General features: G+C 36.0%; 1 protein-coding gene across 1 annotated transcript in view; it reads right to left on the reverse strand.

The window, feature by feature from the left end:
- The window catches only part of Selenoi (selenoprotein I), a 50,862-nt gene that overhangs the window by 14,184 nt on the left and 17,939 nt on the right, over window positions 1-18,739 (reverse strand). The window contains exons 2-6 of the mRNA XM_005322565.5: window positions 15,128-15,196; window positions 14,458-14,566; window positions 11,862-11,936; window positions 6,186-6,448; window positions 4,804-4,912 (exon numbers count right to left, since the gene is read on the reverse strand). Of these exons, the coding sequence (XP_005322622.2) occupies window positions 4,804-4,912; window positions 6,186-6,448; window positions 11,862-11,936; window positions 14,458-14,566; window positions 15,128-15,196 (625 nt within the window). The remainder of the gene's footprint in view (window positions 1-4,803; window positions 4,913-6,185; window positions 6,449-11,861; window positions 11,937-14,457; window positions 14,567-15,127; window positions 15,197-18,739) is intronic.

Below are 18,739 nucleotides of genomic sequence, written 5' to 3' on the forward strand. Positions count from 1 at the left end.
CCCAGGATTTCTTGTAGTTTCAAGTAACTGGAAAACAGGTGTTGAAAATAGGTTGATGGGCTGGGGTTGTGGCTCAGCAGTAGAGCACTTGCCTAGCACGTGCAAGGACCTGGGTTCGATCTTCAGCATCACATAAAAAAATAAATAAAATAAAGGTACTAAAAAAAGAAAATGGGTTGAGATACACTAGCACAAGATTTGCCACAAAGAGTAATTCTAGTTTTAAAAGTCTTGAAATAGTTTTAAGTATAGCAAGCATGTGGAAAGCCTAAGGTTGCCAAAGAAAAGGACAGCATCTTCTATTCCTTCTCTCAACATACAATACTTAACATATAATCTATAAAGAGTATTTAAATGTTTAGCTGGGCACAGTGGCACATGCCTGTAATTCCAGGGGCTTGCAAGGCTGAAGCAGGAGGATCGCAGGTTCAAAGCCAGCCTCAGCAACTGGGTGAGGCCCTGAGCAACTTAGTAAGATCCTGTCTCTAAATGAAAAATAAAAAGGGCTGGGGACATGGTTCAGTGGTTAAGTGCCCCTGGATTCATGGTGCGCACGTGCACACACACACAAGGGCTAGATACTTAAAATATACAGAAAAGGAAATATAAATGGCTCTTAAACACTAGAAAAGTTCATTCACAATGTAAAAAATGGAAATTTTACAGACATATCTATCTGCACGCATTTATCCTTTACTAACAATTCTACTAGTAGGGCTTTCTTCTACAATACCCTAGCAAAAACATGAAAAGACAGATACAAGACTATTCACTTCAGCAATTTGTATAAGAGTGAAAGACTGGAAGCAATCCAAATGTCTATCAATAGGAAGCTGATTAAACAAACTATTGGGTACATCCATGCAATGAAGTACTGGCCAGCTATAAGAAGGAATGAGGAAGATCCTTATGTATAGTATGATGTCTCAGATATACTATTAAGTGGGGGAAAGAAACGAAAAAAAAAAAAAAACAAAGTACATATAGAATGCCATGGAAAGGGGTAATAAAATGAAACATACACATATACACACGCAATAAAAACATGAAAAAATAAGCCATAAAAATTAAACATTAAGAATGGTTACCTATGAAGGTAGAAATAGGGTAGTGATAGACACTATACTTTTTTTTAATACACTTATAAATTTGTCTTTGTACTCATGAATAGTTCACAGAATTATAAAGGAAAAATAAATTTCAAAAGAAAAAAGTAATTCTTGAAGTCAAAAGTGAAACAAACAAGCCAGGTGCAGTGGCACACCTGTAATTTCAGCAATTCAGAAGGCTGAGGCAGAAGGATTACAAGTTTGAGACCAACCTCAGCATCTTAGTGAGACCCTCAGCAACTCACAAGACTTTACCTTAAAAAAATATATATTTAAAAGGACTGGGGATGAAACTCAGTAAAAGCATCCCTAGATTCAATTCTCAGTACCAAAGAGGAAAAAAAGACAAAACAAACAAAAACACATAAATGTCCATGTCCACAACTGGTATCAAAACCAGAGTAGGAATTCTAAAATAAGTAACCTGATTGGACACTTATAGTGGAAGAAATGAAAGAACAAATGAAACTGCAAAAAAACTGAAGATTCAGGATGGTGAACCCCAGAAGCAAGAAAATCATAGAGAGATCAGCACCAAAATCTCAGTAACAACTACACCCAAATCTATGGCCGACCACTAAACTATACCAACATAAGGGGGATACATGAACACAGGGAGACACACCCACACACCCACACACACACATAAAACAATGCTTAAAAAAGAGCAGCTGAACGCTGAAAATGTCAGCTATTATATACCCTGAGGACACAGATTTCTCAGGATGAGTTCAATGTCTACTAGAAAAAAAAAATTAAAACATTCTAAAATCTCATAAAAATTATCCACAATGTCTGACTAACAGACTATCTTTCTTTCTTTCAATGATGCTGGGGATCAAACACAAGGACTCAAACATGCTATGCAAGCACTATATCACTGAGCTATGTCCCCAGCATACAATGTCTAGTTTCCAACCAAAAAAAAAACCCTGCTAGATATGCAAAGAAATAGAAAAAAAAAAAAAAGGGAACCAACAGAAGCTGACTTTAAGTAGGCCCAGATATTAGACTTGACAGATAATAAAGGAGCTATTTTAAATATGTCCAAAGTGAGGTAGGAGAGCAGATAGGAGAATCTCAACACAGACATAGAAAGTATAAAAAGAACCAAATAGAAATTCTAGTGCTGAAAAGTTCAATAACTTAGGGGCTGGGGATGTGGCTCAAGCAGTAGCACACTCGCCTGGCATGCGTGCGGCCTGGGTTCGATCCTCAGCACCACATACAAACAAAGATGTTGTGTCCGCCAAAAACTAAAAAATAAACATTGAAATTCTCTCTCTCTCTCTCTCTCTCTCTCTCTCTCTCTCTCTCTCTCTCTCTCTCTCTCTCCTCCCTCTCTCTAAAAAAAAAAAATTCAATAACTTAATTTCAAGATTCACTAGACAGGATCAACAGCAGATTGGAGATGGCAGGAGGGAAAAACTGAACTTAAAGATGGACAGAAATCAACCACTACAAAAAATGGATTAAAAAAATGTTAAAGATAACTTAATAAAGCCTCAGAAAATCACCTATATGACAAAATCAAGCAAATCTGTGTAACATACATGTAAGTGCAGTTTTACAAGAAGATAAAGAATTAAGCCGAAAAAAAATATCTGAAGAAAGAAACTGTGGCTGAAAATATCACACATTTAGTCAGAAATATTAACTTATATTCAACACACCAAAAAAACTCAACAAATAGGACAATGTGAAGAAAACTATACCTGGGTACATAGTAGTCAAATTGTGAAAGACAAAAAGAAAAAGAAAAATAACACTGTACACACTGGGTGACAATAACATGTGAGCTGATTCAGAAACAATGGATGCTGGAGGGCATTAGAATAATACATTCAAAATGCTAAAAGAAAAAAATTAAGGAAACATTTTCACATAAACAAAAACAAAGAATATACTGCTACCAGATCTGCACTACAAGAAATCCTGAAAGAATTCTTCAGATTTCTGAGAAAGAACACCAAAACCTAAGTCAGATATACAGAAAGGAATGAAGTACAGCAGAAATGGCAAACCCATGGGTGAGTACAAAAGACTGTATTTTATAAAACAGCCTATGGGTTAGATAGGAGCAGTGGTGTAGTTGAAACAATATTGCAACTGGTACTGAAAGCAGTTGAAGAAAAGTGATGATAACACAGGAACTAGTACATAAAAGTAGAAGGAACTACCATCAGTAATAGATGTTCAATTCTTTTTCATAATAAATGGCAGTGGGGAGGCTGAAGCCTCTACTTTGGTAGTCTGTCTGTTGTACCCAAAGAAGGCGACCTTCCACAAGGGCACAGAAAGCCACTCTACCTACTAACAACCTTTCAACCATTCACTACTAGGGCTCCAGGCTACCCCAACCACTTTAGCACCACCAATTTTATCAGCAGAAACTAACTAGTATAAACCCTATGGTTATTCTAAACAATCTATCTGCTGGGAAAGCTGTTTCACTTATTTGTTTAGAAACAAGTGGGGTTTTATTTTTATTTCAGAGGGAAGAATTCAGAAGAATGTAAAGCTTTAAAGAAAATTATGTACCTATTAAAGTAAATAATATTTTTAAATGTCTCAGATCAGACATATTTTATGCCTTTATCTTTAAATTGAATATTTAAATGTAAAATGCAGCAAAACTGCCATAAGACAAGCTGCTTAAATCACAAGAGTCATAAATAATAAAAGAAAAAAAGCAACATTTTCATGGTGAAGCTATTACAGTTCATAATGACACCAGAAAATGAACATTTGGCTTGTAATCCCAGTGACTCAGGAGGCTGAGGCACAAGGGTAACAAGTTCAAGACCAGCCTCAGCAACTTAGCAAGTTCCTAAGTAACTTAGGGAGACCCTGTTTCAAAATAAAAAATAAGAAGAGCTGGGGGATATGGCTCAGTGGTTAAGTGCCCCTGGGTTCAATCCCCAATACAGGGGTTGGGGGAAATGAACATTTAATAGATCATAGGGTAATTTCAAAAACATGTACCATCCAGAACCACAGGAAAAATGCCCAAAACCATTCCTTTTCTGAAAGTCAGTGACGAATATGATTTTTCAGTTTCCAAGCCTGACCTAATTTCCATTCCATTATCAAAGTTAATCATCAGAACAAAGCAGGGTTGTTTCTTTGATAAGGGAACAGAGCAATAGTCTACATATATGTTTTCTACTTCTACAGAGGTCCTTAGTGCTATTCCTGGTGTCCCAAAACAACTTAGATTCCTCTTCCTCTAACCATACCATTAATACTCTCTTGTACTCAATTATCCTACAGATATCCCCTTTGGCTAAAGTCAAAAGGGAACTATTACCACTATCAAAAACTCTAATCATTCATTGGAATAAAGAGGACATCTAAGAGGAAAAGAGGCTTACTTTCTCAAGTAGACAGATTAAACATCTACCTACATGTGAATCCTCTAATATAGTCTATATTAATTTGAATATTTCCTTTAAAAGGCCTGTGTGATCTATTTTGGCATTTCCTATTTATTAGAAAAAGCTTCTTACTGAGCAAAAACATAAAAGAAATATTATTTTCCTTGATGTCTAAATTGAAATCCTACAGGTTTGCAGGACTGTTCTGCTTATTAGATAGAGGACAGGGAGAGAGGCATAACTTCTACATATAGTCAATCACTGGCTTTTGAAAACAAAGTGATGGTTAAAACAGGCTTCGACATGGAGCTTCTTACCAATAATCATTGTTGTGAATAGGTCTCTATATAAGAAATTAAACAGGAAAGGTTCATACCAGGCCTCAACTCCCACAATTGCCGTCACTATGTAGACAAAAGAAATAGTCTGGAAAGAAAATACAGACAAAAGCATACAGAAGCATTAACAGTTGAAAAGCTCATAAGCCAATATTGCTTTATGCAACATTAAGTCTAGTCAAACAGTTTTAGTAAAAGCAAGAAGTATGCTTAAATTTGGTATGCAGCAAGTTTTCTTGCCTTCAAAAAAGAATCTTCCCCAAAAAACACCATAAAATAAGTGACTTCTAGACAATGCAAGCAAATGGTCATCATCTGAAGCACTTTAAAGGCACCTCATAAACTGTGTAAGTCATAAGATGATCCAGTTTGACCCCCAACTGCCTTCTTCAAACACACTCCAACTTTTGATTTCTTTATTGGAGGTTTAGGTGCAAATGGGCAAAATGGCAACACACAAAGCTGGGATTCAGAAGCAAGTGAGTTAACAAAGCCTATTAAAGGAGGAGAAATCTCTCTACTCACTGAAAAGTTGGCAATAAAGACAAAAAGTCAACAATTACACATGTACATCTTGCTTTACAAAATCAACAGTTCAAGTGAATGAAAGAAAGCATTAAATTTGGGGCATAATAGTGGTATTATGATTATGTTTTCTAAGGAGTCTATCATTTAAAGATATATAGCAAAATATTTACCACATTTTCTTTAAAAGAACTAGGAAGGGGGCCTGGGGTTGTGGCTCAGTGGTAGAGCACTCGCCTAGCACGTGCAAGGCACTGGGTTTAATATTCAGCACCACATAAAAATAAAAATATAAAATAAATATACTCTGTCCAACTACAACTAAAAAATATATATATTTGGGGGGAAAAAAAAAAGAACTGGGAAGGGAACTAAGAGAGAGTATATATGAAACTATACTGCCCATATCCTGCTAGCTCCTGAAGCTAAGTTAACAGATGCATTATAAAATTCTCTCTACTTTTGTACGTTTGAAATTTTCCATAAATAAGTAAAATTTTAAAAATCTTTTTAATGTTTTTAAAAAGCACACATCCGGGGGCTGGGGATGTGGCTCAGGCGGTAGCGCGCTCGCCTGGCATGTGTGCGGCCCAGGTTCGATCCTCAGCACCACATACCAACAAGGATGTTGTGTCCGCCGAGAACTAAAAAATAAATATTAAAAATTCTCTCTCTCTCTCTCTCTCCTCTCTCACTCTCTCTTGAAAAAATAATAATAATTTAAAAAAAAAAGCACACATCTGTTCTAATCAAAACAGCAATAAGGAAGGAATGACAAAAAATTTTCCAAAAATATAGTGGTAATGTTAAAGACTTAAAGCAGAACACATACTTACCACCTGGCTAACGTCATAGCCCCATGGCAAAAAAAGAATTCCTGTGTTATATTTTTCCCAGTGAGACAGGATGAAAGAAAACAAAACAACCCATAATAGGAGATAAAGAACAAAAACACTGACACCAGTTGGTCCTCGTCCAAAGATGGAATATACAGTTACAACAAAGTAAACACATGACCAACTATCCAGGCCATGGTCAAAAAGCTCCCCTAAGGGGGTGCTAGAATTGGTTCTGCGGGCTTGCTTTCCATCCACACCATCTGCAACAAAACACACATCACAAGAAAAAGGTCAACCTTTGTACCAGTGGGAAAAAGTAACCCCACACACATACACACCGCCCAGTACCAGGGATTGAACCCAGTGGCCCTACTGAGCCATATGCCAAGACTTTTTTTTTTTTCTTTTTGAGACAGGGTCGCGTTATGTTGCTTAGGGCTTCCCTAAGTTGCTGAGGCTGATTTTGAACTTGTGATCCTCCTGCCTTAGCCTCCTAAATTGCTGGGATTACAGGAATGCACGACCACACTTAGCTGGAAAAACTCATCGTTATTTATTTTTTTAATTTATTTGTTCTTTTTGGATATACATGACAGTAGAGTGTATTTTGACATATTATACTTACATGGAATATAACTTATTCTAATTAGGATCCCATTCTTGCGGTCGAACATGATGTGGAGTTTCATTGGTCGTGTATTCATATATGAACATAGGAAAGTTATGTCCGATTCATTCTGTCTTCCCTATTCCCATCCCCCCTCCCTTCCATTCCTTCCCTTTTCAAAGTCATTTTTAAGAAACTGGGGGGGGGGGGAGAGATCAGTACATTATAGAAACCTTAAGTGTGGCTGCCAGTCAGTACTAATCTAATCTTTGATTACTACAATTAAAGATTTCACAAATAAAATATAATTTCTCAAAATTTAATCTAAAAATCAAAATGTTCTATTATACTGAATGGTGTTTAACTTTAGATCTAAAAAAGAAGTATTCTACCTGGCCTCTGAATTATTCCAAATCTGCTTACCAACTAAATTGTTATGTTAGTCACAATTTCTCAAGCTTCCACAGAACAGTCAATAGCTGTTCATTACAATTTATCTAAGCACTCCTTGCTTTAGGATCCAAAAGTGCTTCAGTCACAACACCTATTTCATCATGTGTCAAATTAAAAGTCATTTCTTTACAGATATACTGCTTCCATGATTTTAAGGGCTTTCAAACAATGTTCTGCAAATATAAGAAATAAGTTTGTTGAACCTATACTATTCTTTTTATTTTTTATTTATTTATTTTTTAAAATATTTATTTTTTGGTGTAGATGGACACAACACAATGCATTTTATTTTTATGTGGTGCTGAGGATCGAACCCGGATCCCACCAATGCTAAGAATCTTAGATTAGATGGGCATAGTGGTACATGCCTGTAATCCCAGAAACTCAGAAGGCTGAGGTAGGAGGATCACAAGTTCAAGGCCATCCATGCTCAGAGACTTAGTGAGACTCTGTCTCCAAATAAAAAATAAAAAAGTGTAGGTGCACATACTTGTAATCCCAGTGGCTCGGGAGGCTGAGGCAGGAGAAAGTGAGTTTAAAGCTACCCTCAGCAAAAGCAAGGCACTAAGAAGCAAGTCAGTGAGACATTGTCTTTAAATAAAAATACAAAACAGGGCTGGGAGGGGCTGGGGATGTGGCTCAAGTCGATCCTCAGCACCACATACAAACAAAGATGTTGTGTCCACCGAAAACTAAAAAATAAATAAATAAATAAATATTAAATTCTCTCTCTCTCTCTCTTCTTTAAAAAAAAAAAAAAATAGGGCTGGGAATATGACTCAGTAGCTGAATGTCCCTGAGTTCAATCCCTGGTACCCCTCCAAAAAATTTTTAAATAAAAATAAAAAGGACCAGAATTATGGCCAATGGTAAAGTGTCCCTGGGTTCAATCCCAAGTACCATTCACCCCCTGCCAAAACAAATTCTTAGAATAAATTAAGTTTGTGCCCTAAGAGTGTTTACATTTGAGAAAGAACAAAATATGATAATTAAAGGTACAGTATTGTCACAAAAAACAAAATAGTCCAGAAAAGGAAAGGGTTCCCTTCAGGCTAAGATAATCTAGAATGGCTTTTAGGACAAGATGAAATCTGAGTGGGGACATAAAGAATGAGTTGGATTTCAGTAATTAAGAGATAAGAAGTATGCCATTTCAAGAAGGGGGATGAAGCAACAAACAATGAGGGAAAACCACAATGCAGGTTCAGAAATACAAAGATGAAAAAGCACAATGAGGTTTCAAACAATGCACATAGTTTAGTTTGACTAAAAGCTAGTATGTGAAGAAGGCAGTATAAAAAGGCTAGAAAGGGATATAGAGACAATTTAAAAGTTCAAGGGAGTAAAGTAAGCTACTAGAAGATATCTGAATAGGAAAATGACAAGAGTGAAAGCAAGGCTTTAGGAAGACTCATTGTCATCATGTGAATGACTAGAAAGAGAGGACAATCATTAGTAAGCCTATATCGAGATGAGTCTAATGGGAATGAAAAGCTGGGGGCAGATGAGACATTAAAAAAGTAAAAAAACAAGGGCTGGGGTTGTGGCTCAGGGGTAGAGAGCTGGCCTAGCATGTGTGAGGCACTGGGTTTGATCCTCAGAACAACATAAAAAAATAAATAAAGACATCATGTCCATCTATATTAAAAAAAAAGTAAAAATAAGAATGCCATAGAAGACAAGACAGAAGATCTAAGGATAAGACAATCTTCAAAGTTCTAGTGTAGGTAACTAAGAAAGTGGTAGTAAAGAGAAAGAAAGAAGCAACAGCAGTTAAGAGTGACAGAAAAGATGCAGAGGACAATTTTAGATACTGTTTTTAAAGAGCTGGCAGGATACTCACATGGTAATGTCAAGCAGTTCAGCCCAAGGGACTTGGAACTAGCAACTCAGAAGATAGATGAGGACTAGATATAAACATGGGGATCATCTGAATTAAGAATGTTCAGTAAGAATCAGGGACTATGGTTGTGTCTCAGTGGTAAAGCACTTGCCTAGAATGTGTGAGACACTGGTTTCAATTCTCAGCACCACATATAAATAAATGAATAAAATAAAGATCCATCAACAACTGAAAATAACTTTTAAAAAAGTTAGTCCCATTATTCCTTTAAAAAAAAGAATCAGGATTACCATGGGAATGAGAAGAAAAAAAAAGCTAATGTTAAAGCACAGTGGAACACCTTCATTTAGGGCAGAAAACAGAGGAGACTACTACAGAGAGAAGTACAGCAAAACCAAGTTAAAATGAAAAGGGGCTGGGAAGATAGTTCAGTGGTGGAGCACTGCCTGGCGTGCAGGAAACCCTGGGTTCAATCACCAGCACAGAAAAAGGGAAAAAAAAAAGAAAAAATTCCAGCCAGGCATAGTGCCCTATCTCTATAATCCTAATTATTCAGAACAGCATGAAGAACACAGATCCAGATCCAGACTGCCTAGGGTTAAATTTCAGCTCCATATTTATTAGCTGTAGACTTTGAACAAATTACTTAAATTTTGTTTCTCACGCAGGAGAGTTCTAAGTTCAAGGGCAGCCTAGGCAATTGAGCAAGACCCTGTCTCAAAATAAAGATTTTAAAATGGCTGAGGAGGGCTGGGATGTAGCTCAGTGGCAAAGCATCTATCTGCCTTGTATGTGCAAAGCCCTGGGTTTGACCCCCAATTCCAAAACAAACTCCCCAAAAAGAACCCCACCAAAATAAATAAATAAATAAATAAAATGGTTGAGAATGCAGTTTGGTGACAGAGCACTTGCCTAGGATGCATGACTGCCCTGGGTTTGAACCCTATTACTGAAAAGAATGAAAGAAAGGAAGAAAGGGACGGATTCCTATTATTACTATGTTTATCTTGTTCACCATGGTATTATCGCCGGTGCCTAGATCAGTCTATGGTAAAGAGGGCATTTATCAATACTGTTGATGGAATACATACAAGGATGAATTCCAAATTCCTGCCTGAACCCTGCAGATCTCTATTATATAGGGTTGCAAAATTTTCTGCCCTTATGTAGCTAAAATGTTTCCTAAAAGTCTCTCCATATTACTCCCAGGCTTAACAATTTCCTATTTTCAGTGCAACTTCTGCACAGCTAGACCATGTGAATTCCTGAAATAGCTATTAAATCTGTTTACATTTTCTCACCTACTCCAGTTCCACAAATTCAGGTATGTTTCAGATTTATTTTTTTCTTAGAAGGGAAACTTAGGGACTATCCCACATATTATGAAAGATATCCCCCTTTCTGCAGCAAAATGGATGCATAGCACATGTAGCAGAATAAAGACTATAAAACGGCCTCACATTAGTTCAAGATAGGTCTTACAACGAATACTTCTTGTTAAGCTGGGTTTTTTGCCAGAAAACTGTGGACATGAGGCAACAGGTAAGACGGTACAGGACATTAAGATGATTTTTGTGAAATGCTGTTATGAAAATAAGAGCCCAGAAGCCACCCTCAATTTCCCTATTCCTTACAGCAGTCCTGAACAACCAAATCATTAGCAGCAATTAAAAACCTGTTCGTTTTTAATAATAAATTCAAAAAATTATATAATAATAACATATTATTATTATTCCAAATCTTCTACCTAAATATATAACTTTTAACAAAGGTTTCCCCTAATTCTTCTAGGCTTCACTGATCTCTTCCTTCTCTAAACTCTTACAGCTCTAGTCATCCACTATATCAGCATTAATATACCAGGTTATATTGGTTTTATGAGAACAAGTCATTTTTATTTTAAAAAAACCTAAGCAACTTGAAGTCAGGGTCTACTATTTTATATCTATTTAAAAACTATACACAGAATACCCACCATGTGTTACACACTGCTCTAAGAATCCAGGATACAGCAATGAACAGAACAGTACTCATCCTCAAAGAACCTAACATTTTAGTTAGAACAGAGAGATGATAAATAAGCAAGTAAATAGAAAATGTGTTATATAGATTTAAGAGCTATGGAGAAAAACAAAGCAGGAAAGGAGGACTGAAGGATGCAAGACAAGCCATACAGATAATCACTCTGGAAAGCACTGCAGGCAGAATAGACAGTATGGGCCTCACACAGCAGACCTCCCTGACCACTAGACTACCTCTACTGAAAATGAATTGGTCACTTCATTATTTGTTCTCCCACTGTGCTGCTACAGCATCTCTCTCACCAGTCTGCAATCATTTGCTTTGTCAGTACTGCTTCCCAAACTGAAGGCAAATCTTTTGTGTTGAGCACCAGATAATAAATATTTTAGGTTATGTGGTCCATACCCTTTGTGAGTCTCAGCTGCAAATACTCAAATGTCTCTTTAATGCCAGAACACAGCCACAGGCAACAAGAAAGGGAATGAGTGTACCTGTGTCCAGTAAAACTTTACTTATGAAAACAGACAATGGGACAGATTTGGCTTTCTAGGAGTAGTCTGTCAACTCCTATCTTACACTGTGAGTCCCCAGAAGTGAATGACAATAGGTCTCAGTGAAAATTCAAAAACATTTACCAATTTGAAGTGGATATTAATAAATCCTAATTAAAATGAATTAAACATAGGAGAAAATGTTAATGCTAATTCACCAGCCACTGACTAAAAATAAGTATTTACCAATTTCTTACCAAGAGTGTAAGCCATAAAGTTGAGGATGCCCACAACAATCCAAACCCAATCAGGTACATGCTTGTGACCTGGTGCTGCAAAAGAAAGTTACTATTTTAATACAGTCTAACTACAATTAATTCTTACCATAGCATTTACTGCCAATGAGAAGTGTTTCTATTTATTACAGATTAAAGTACCTTACAATATATTCTGAATGCATAATTAAATATTAAATTTTATCAATAAACTCTGCCAAAACCAAAGTAACTCCCTGACCTCTCATTAACAGTAAGTAATTATATTGACCTTTTATTATAACTCAAGGCTGAGTGTTTATCTTTACATGAAAATTACTTATAAGCCTAGAATTAAAAAAAAATGCATTTTTAGAATTTAAAAAGTGCCTGCACTTGATCTAATTCCTTTTCTATAACTTTATTTTATGCATTTATTTATTTATTTAAGTGTGCTGTGGGTTGAACCCAGTACCTCACAAGTGCTTGGCAAGCACTTTACCATTGAACCACAACCCCTGCCCCTAATCTAATTCCTGTTACAATTAGCTATAAATATTATTGAGTCTTCATCCTATACTTTATCACTATATTATTAATTAGCAAACAAAAGATCTTTTGATTTGGGTAAAGGCAGATTACCTCAACCAGATGATTTGGGCATCAGAACCATCTGAAATGTCTGGACTTCACTTTTCCCCGCTATGATAAAACTGAGAATCAGGTGGTCTGAGTTCTAGGCCTAGCTCTGTAATCAACCAGCATACTGCCTTAAAGATATCATTTAACCTCTCCTATCTTGCATTTCTCAAATATATTGGGACTAGATGGTTTATTTAGTCCTTCAAGTTCTATGACTTGGGGAAATATACCTAACATTTATAGATTTTTAGTTCTTTTAATAACTATGTAATAATCTTTCCCAGTGACTGAACCCAGGGTGCTTTACCACTCACTGAGCTACATTCTTAGTCCTTTTTATGTTACTTTTTATATTGAGACGAGTCTCATGAAGATATAGAGGACCTCTCTGAGCTGTCCAGGCTGGCCTCAAACTTTCGATCCTCTTGCCTCAGCTTCTCAGGTTGCTGGGATTATAAGCATGTATCACTGTGCTGGCTGAGTAAATATTCTTATTTAGAATAGTCATAGAAAATAATATTTCTAGTTACTAAAATACATTTTAAGGGTGTCCTGAAAATACAAAACAAACAAAAAACCCTCAGAATATAAAAAACATGGTTTATGAAATTTAATCTGATTATTCATGTAGTATAGTACTTTAGGGGCTTCTCAAGCTTTACAGTTGGCATTCAAGACTTCAATTACCATTTTATTATATATACAGAAGCTATGGTTAAGTATCATTGATAAGAGTTCAGCATATGTATAATCTCAATATTCAGAATTTCTATAACATCAAAGTCCCAAGTGTCTGAAACTCCAAATTATCCTACAAAAACAATACTGTGAGTGGTTGTTGATTTTTCCAGGTCAGTCCACACAGTCTACTCAAACCACCACACAACTGACTTATATTACTATGACTCCTGACTGTATCATTTATAAGTATTCTTAGAAATATATTCTAAGTTAAATGCAAAAATTATTCATTCACCTTCACCTTTTTTTTAAAAATAATTTTAAATGTGTGAATATTTGAACAGACTTTTTTTTTTTAAGAGAGAGTGGGAGAGGAGAGAGAGAGATAGAGAGAGAAAATTTTTAATATTTATTTTTTTAGTTCTCGACGGACACAACATCTTTGTTGGTATGTGGTGCTGAGGATCGAACTCAGGCCGCACGCATGCCAGGCGAGCACGCTACCGCCTGAGCCACATCCCCAGCCCCTCACCTTCACCTTTCTATTCCTTTCCATTCAATCAACTGGCTGAGCAAAAATAAATAAGTAAATAAACCTTGTCTCCCACTATCCACCCACCATCCCAAAACTCTAGGTTCTCTCCAGATATAGCCTGGGGTGAAGGCTGGGTATGGGAGAAAGCAAAGGCAGAAATGTGTGTGAAAAACAATGCTGGAGCACAGAGGAGGAGCAGGCTGAACACTGGCTCCAAAACTGCTTCTAAGGGTCAGACGAATGTCAAAAATATTTTAAGGTCTTAAGAATCATTTTCAGCGGTATCTGGGTCATTAAATGCCAGTAAGAAATGAGTAGAGGGAAGGACAGATCACATACCCTTTAGATGAAAGGGGATTTTTCTCCCATAACTAAAAAAGGGAAAGTGACATCTCTGGATTGATAGGTATACTGGGCTCTACCTGTATTCATTTTTAGACAGTTTAGCAATCCGAAATTTCTGTCTTCATGCAACTCTATTCTTTACTTGCCAAAACTTCATTGCTTTTTACAGAGCATGTCTAAATTCAGTGGCAAATTGATATTATATTTCCAGAACTAAATGGAAATATACATAACATATATACACTTGATTTTTAAAAACAGTTCTGACATCTTACATAATATCCAAAACTTTTCAAAAAAACAAGCATCTTAATAGAACCAGAAAATAACCAACCACCACACCTAATTTTTCCCAACCTAGATGTTTAAAATTTTAGATTAAAGTAATATTCTTACCTGAAGCATAAAAGTCAGGATCAAAGTATGTCATAAGTAGAAAGTTAAATACAACCAGCAGAAAGCCAGAGAAGGTTATCAGATTGGGAGCCAACCAAGTAGGAAATGCCTATTTTTTCAAAATTAATTACAAAACAATTAAATCTCTGTTCAATAAACATACAAATTTAAGTCATAATATAAGCTACAAATTTGAAAGCATATGCAAGAATCATATATATTAAAATACAAACTATCATCTCTAGTTGATAGAAATAAACATTTCATTCTGTCCTCTACATTTTAAATAATTCTATAATCTTCAAACTTTTATAACATTAAATTCTTTTTAGGAAAACTGAAAAGGCATTTCACAAAAACCACAAATGATGGTGTATAAACAGAATTCAACAATGATGAGATAAATAAATCAAAAGGTATGTGACTATGGGAAGGGAAAAGGGTGGTTTCTCTACATATTTTCTTCTTATTTTTTAATAACTTTTTTTATTTTTTATGTGTTCTGAGGATCGAACCCAATGCTTCACACACGGTAGGCAAGCATTCTACCACTTAGCTACAACCTCAACCTCTCTAAATATCATCTTAAACTAAGAGCTGCTTCCATAAAACAGGCTAAAATACTTGAAATTTACTAAAATAAAAAGCCCATACCTATTAATTATCTTACCTTCACTAAAGTGTTCCAGAATGGATGCATGATGTACAAAGAGAGTGGGTTGGTATCCACAGCACTGTACTGTTAAGAAATGAAATATTCAGTTACTCCTTGCTCACTAACAAGGAGGAAAATATTTCTCAAATTAAAACCACAACACAAAAATAACCTGGAGAATACATCTACTTATATGATATCCTCAACTGAACAAATAACTGGAATATCAATATAAATAGGGCAAAGACTATAAGTATAGTCAGGTATTACTTTTACGGTGAGGGGGAAGGGTCACAGAGAAAGTCTAACGATCAATCCCAAATCATGGAGTTAATCACACAGTGGTTGTCTAATTCACACATACCTATTCAGAGCCCAGATTGTCAGGATAAAAACTCACTCATCCTTCCCTCTAAATCAATTTTATATTGCATACTTGTTCATGGTTATTACACAGGATCAGTAAAATGAACACTGTATGCATTCAAACACTGTTGACTACACACTTTCTCAAACTCCTTTATCCCTCTCAACTTACAGGAATCTAGTTGTTCCCCCGATCCCCCGCCGCCTTTGATACCATTACTAAATACACTTAGAACCAATACAACCCTGGACAAGTTACTTAACCTCTGTGTCTTAATTTATTCACCTGTAAAATGAATTATGACAGCCCTTAACTCAAAGGTTTGTCATAAGGATTAGATAAGTTAATAATATATGTGAAATACTCAGAACAGTACCTGGCCCACAGTAATTACAATATTAAGTATTAGCTATTATTAAGTGTATTCCTAACACCAAAGAAATGACAGACCCCTTTACAAGAGGAAAGAAGATTGCATAAATAAGCAAAGAAGACAAAAATAGGGTATAGCTGTATGGTGATGGAACTTATTCTCTAATTACTGGGCTACTCAGTAAGAATTCAAAGGGAATTTTAACAGATGTGTATATAAATTTGTAAAACTTTAAGAGTCATGTTGAGGGGCTTAGGTTGTGGCTCAGTGGAAGAGTGCTCGCCTAGCAGGTGTGAGGCCCTGGGTTCGAATTTCAGCACCACATAAAAACAAATAATAAAAAATAGGTATTTTGTTCAACTACAACAAAAAAATATTTTTAAAAAGTCATGTTGATACTCTCTCTCTCTACACACACACACACACACACACACACACACACACACACACACAGACACACACGAGAACTTGGCATGTAAGAAGCACTCCACCTGGGCTGGGGCTGTAGCTCAGTGGCAGAGTACTTGCCTTGCATGTGTGCAGCACTGGGTTCAACCTTTAGCACCGTATAAAAAAATAAATAAAATAAAGGCATGCTGTCCATCTACAAATACAAAAAAATAAAAAATAAAAGAAGCACTCCATTGATTCCTCAAAAGCTTAAGAATGCAACCAACACAGGACCCTGATATACCACTCCTTGGTATTTATTCTGAAGAATTAAAGTCATCATACTATAGGGAGCAATACATGTATACCCCTGTCTACAGCAGCACAATTCATAATAGCCAACTATGAAACAGCCTAAGTGTTTATAAGTCAATGAATAGCAAATGTGATATATACACAATGGAGTTTTATTCAGTCATAAATAAGAATGAAAACTATCATTTGCAGGAAAATGGATGGAACTTTAGAACACTGTTAAGCAAAAAAACCAAACTTTTTCTCTCATATGTGGAAGCTAGAGAGGAAAAAGGAAAAGAAAGCTGGGTGTGGGAGGAGGATCTCATGAAATCAAAGGGGGATCATCAGTAGAGGATTGGGGGGAAGAATACTGAGGAATTATACTAGCCAGATTATAGTGTTATATTTGTGTGCACGTACAAATATGTAACAAAGAAGCCCACCATTACGTAAAACTATAATGCACCAATACAATTTTTTAATATTTATTTTTTAGATGTAGATGGATACAACACAATGCCTTTATTTTTTTTTTATATGGTGCTGAGGATCGAACCCGGGTCTCGCCCTTGCTAGGCAAGCACTCTACCGCTGAGCCACAATCCCAGTTCCCCCAATACAATTTTTTAAAAGTAGCATTCCACTAGATAAAAGGAAGAAGACAAACAAAACTTGGTAAGAGATAATTCCCATCCTTAGGCAATTCACAGTATTATCCAAGGTTATATTACCTAATTCATTCATCTGACATTTGAATGATATTAGACTAGCTATTACTTTGAAAAGGTTACATTTTATGTTTATAAGCATTTGAGGATCAAATATCTTTAAAATCATAATTAAAGATCAAAATTTCTTCCTGAATGTTTATGAATATGTGAGAAATACATTCAGAAAAAGTGTGATGAAACAAAAGGAAGAAAGGAAGTAAATAGAATATGATTAAAATACTGTTAGCAAAGTGCTGGCGAGGATTGGGGAAAAGGGTACACTTATACATTGCTGGTGGGACTGCAAATTGGTGCAGCCAATTTGGAAAGCAGTATGGAGATTCCTGGGAAAGCTGGGAATGGAACCACCATTTGACCCAGCTATTGCTCTTCTCGGACTATTCCCTGAAGACCTTAAAAGAGCGTACTATAGGGATACTGCTACATCGATGTTCATAGCAGCACAATTCACAATAGCTAGACTGTGGAACCAACCTAGATGCCCTTCAATAGACGAGTGGATAAAAAAAAATGTGGCATTTATACACAATGGAGTATTACTCAGCACTAAAAAATGATAAAATCATGGCATTTGCAGGGAAATGGATGGCATTAGAGCAGATTATGCTAAGTGAAGCTAGCCAATCCCTAAAAAACAAATGCCAAATGTCTTCTTTGATTTAAGGAGAACAACTAAGAACAGAGCAGGGAGGAAGAGCATGAGAAAAAGATTAACATTAAACAGGGACGAGAGGTGGGAGAGAAAGGGAGAGAGAAGGGAAATTGCATGGAAATGGAAGGAGACCCTCATTGTTATACAAAATTACATATAAGAGGATGTGAGGGGAAAGGGAAAAAAAAAACAAGGGAGAGAAATGAATTACAGTAGATGGGGTAGAGAGAGAAGATGGGAGGAGAGGGGAGGGAGGATAGTAGGGGATAGGAAAGGTATCAGAATACAACAGTCACTAGTGTGGCAATATGTAAAAATGTGGATGTATAACCAATGTGATTCTGCAATCTGTATATGGGGTAAAAATGGGAGTTCATAACCCACTTGAATCAAATGTATGAAATATGATATGTCAAGAGCTTTGTAATGTTTTGAACAACCAATAAAAAAAAGAAAAAAAATACTGTTAGCAAAAAAAAAAAGCAACTCATAATTCAAACGTTTATTAGACAGATTCCATATCTAAAGTTCCTCTATTTCTCTAACCCATTCTGACGAAAATAGAATAACTAGGGCAAAAGGTCTGACAGGTAGTAGGAAAAAAAATGATGGAGAATATTGTTTGCTTCTACTGTCCAGAATTATAGGCTATGGCATGAAAGCCAGACTCACAGGAGGAACCTACTTAAATTAAGCCTTAAATTCTTTTTGTTTTGTTTTGTTTTTTGGTACTGGGGATTGAACCCAGGAACACTTTACCACTGAGATACAACCCCAGCCTTTTTTATTTTTTATTTTGAGAAAAGGTCTCATTAAA

This window comes from Ictidomys tridecemlineatus, chromosome 12 (assembly GCF_052094955.1).
Source record: "Ictidomys tridecemlineatus isolate mIctTri1 chromosome 12, mIctTri1.hap1, whole genome shotgun sequence".
NCBI lineage: Eukaryota > Metazoa > Chordata > Mammalia > Rodentia > Sciuridae > Ictidomys > Ictidomys tridecemlineatus.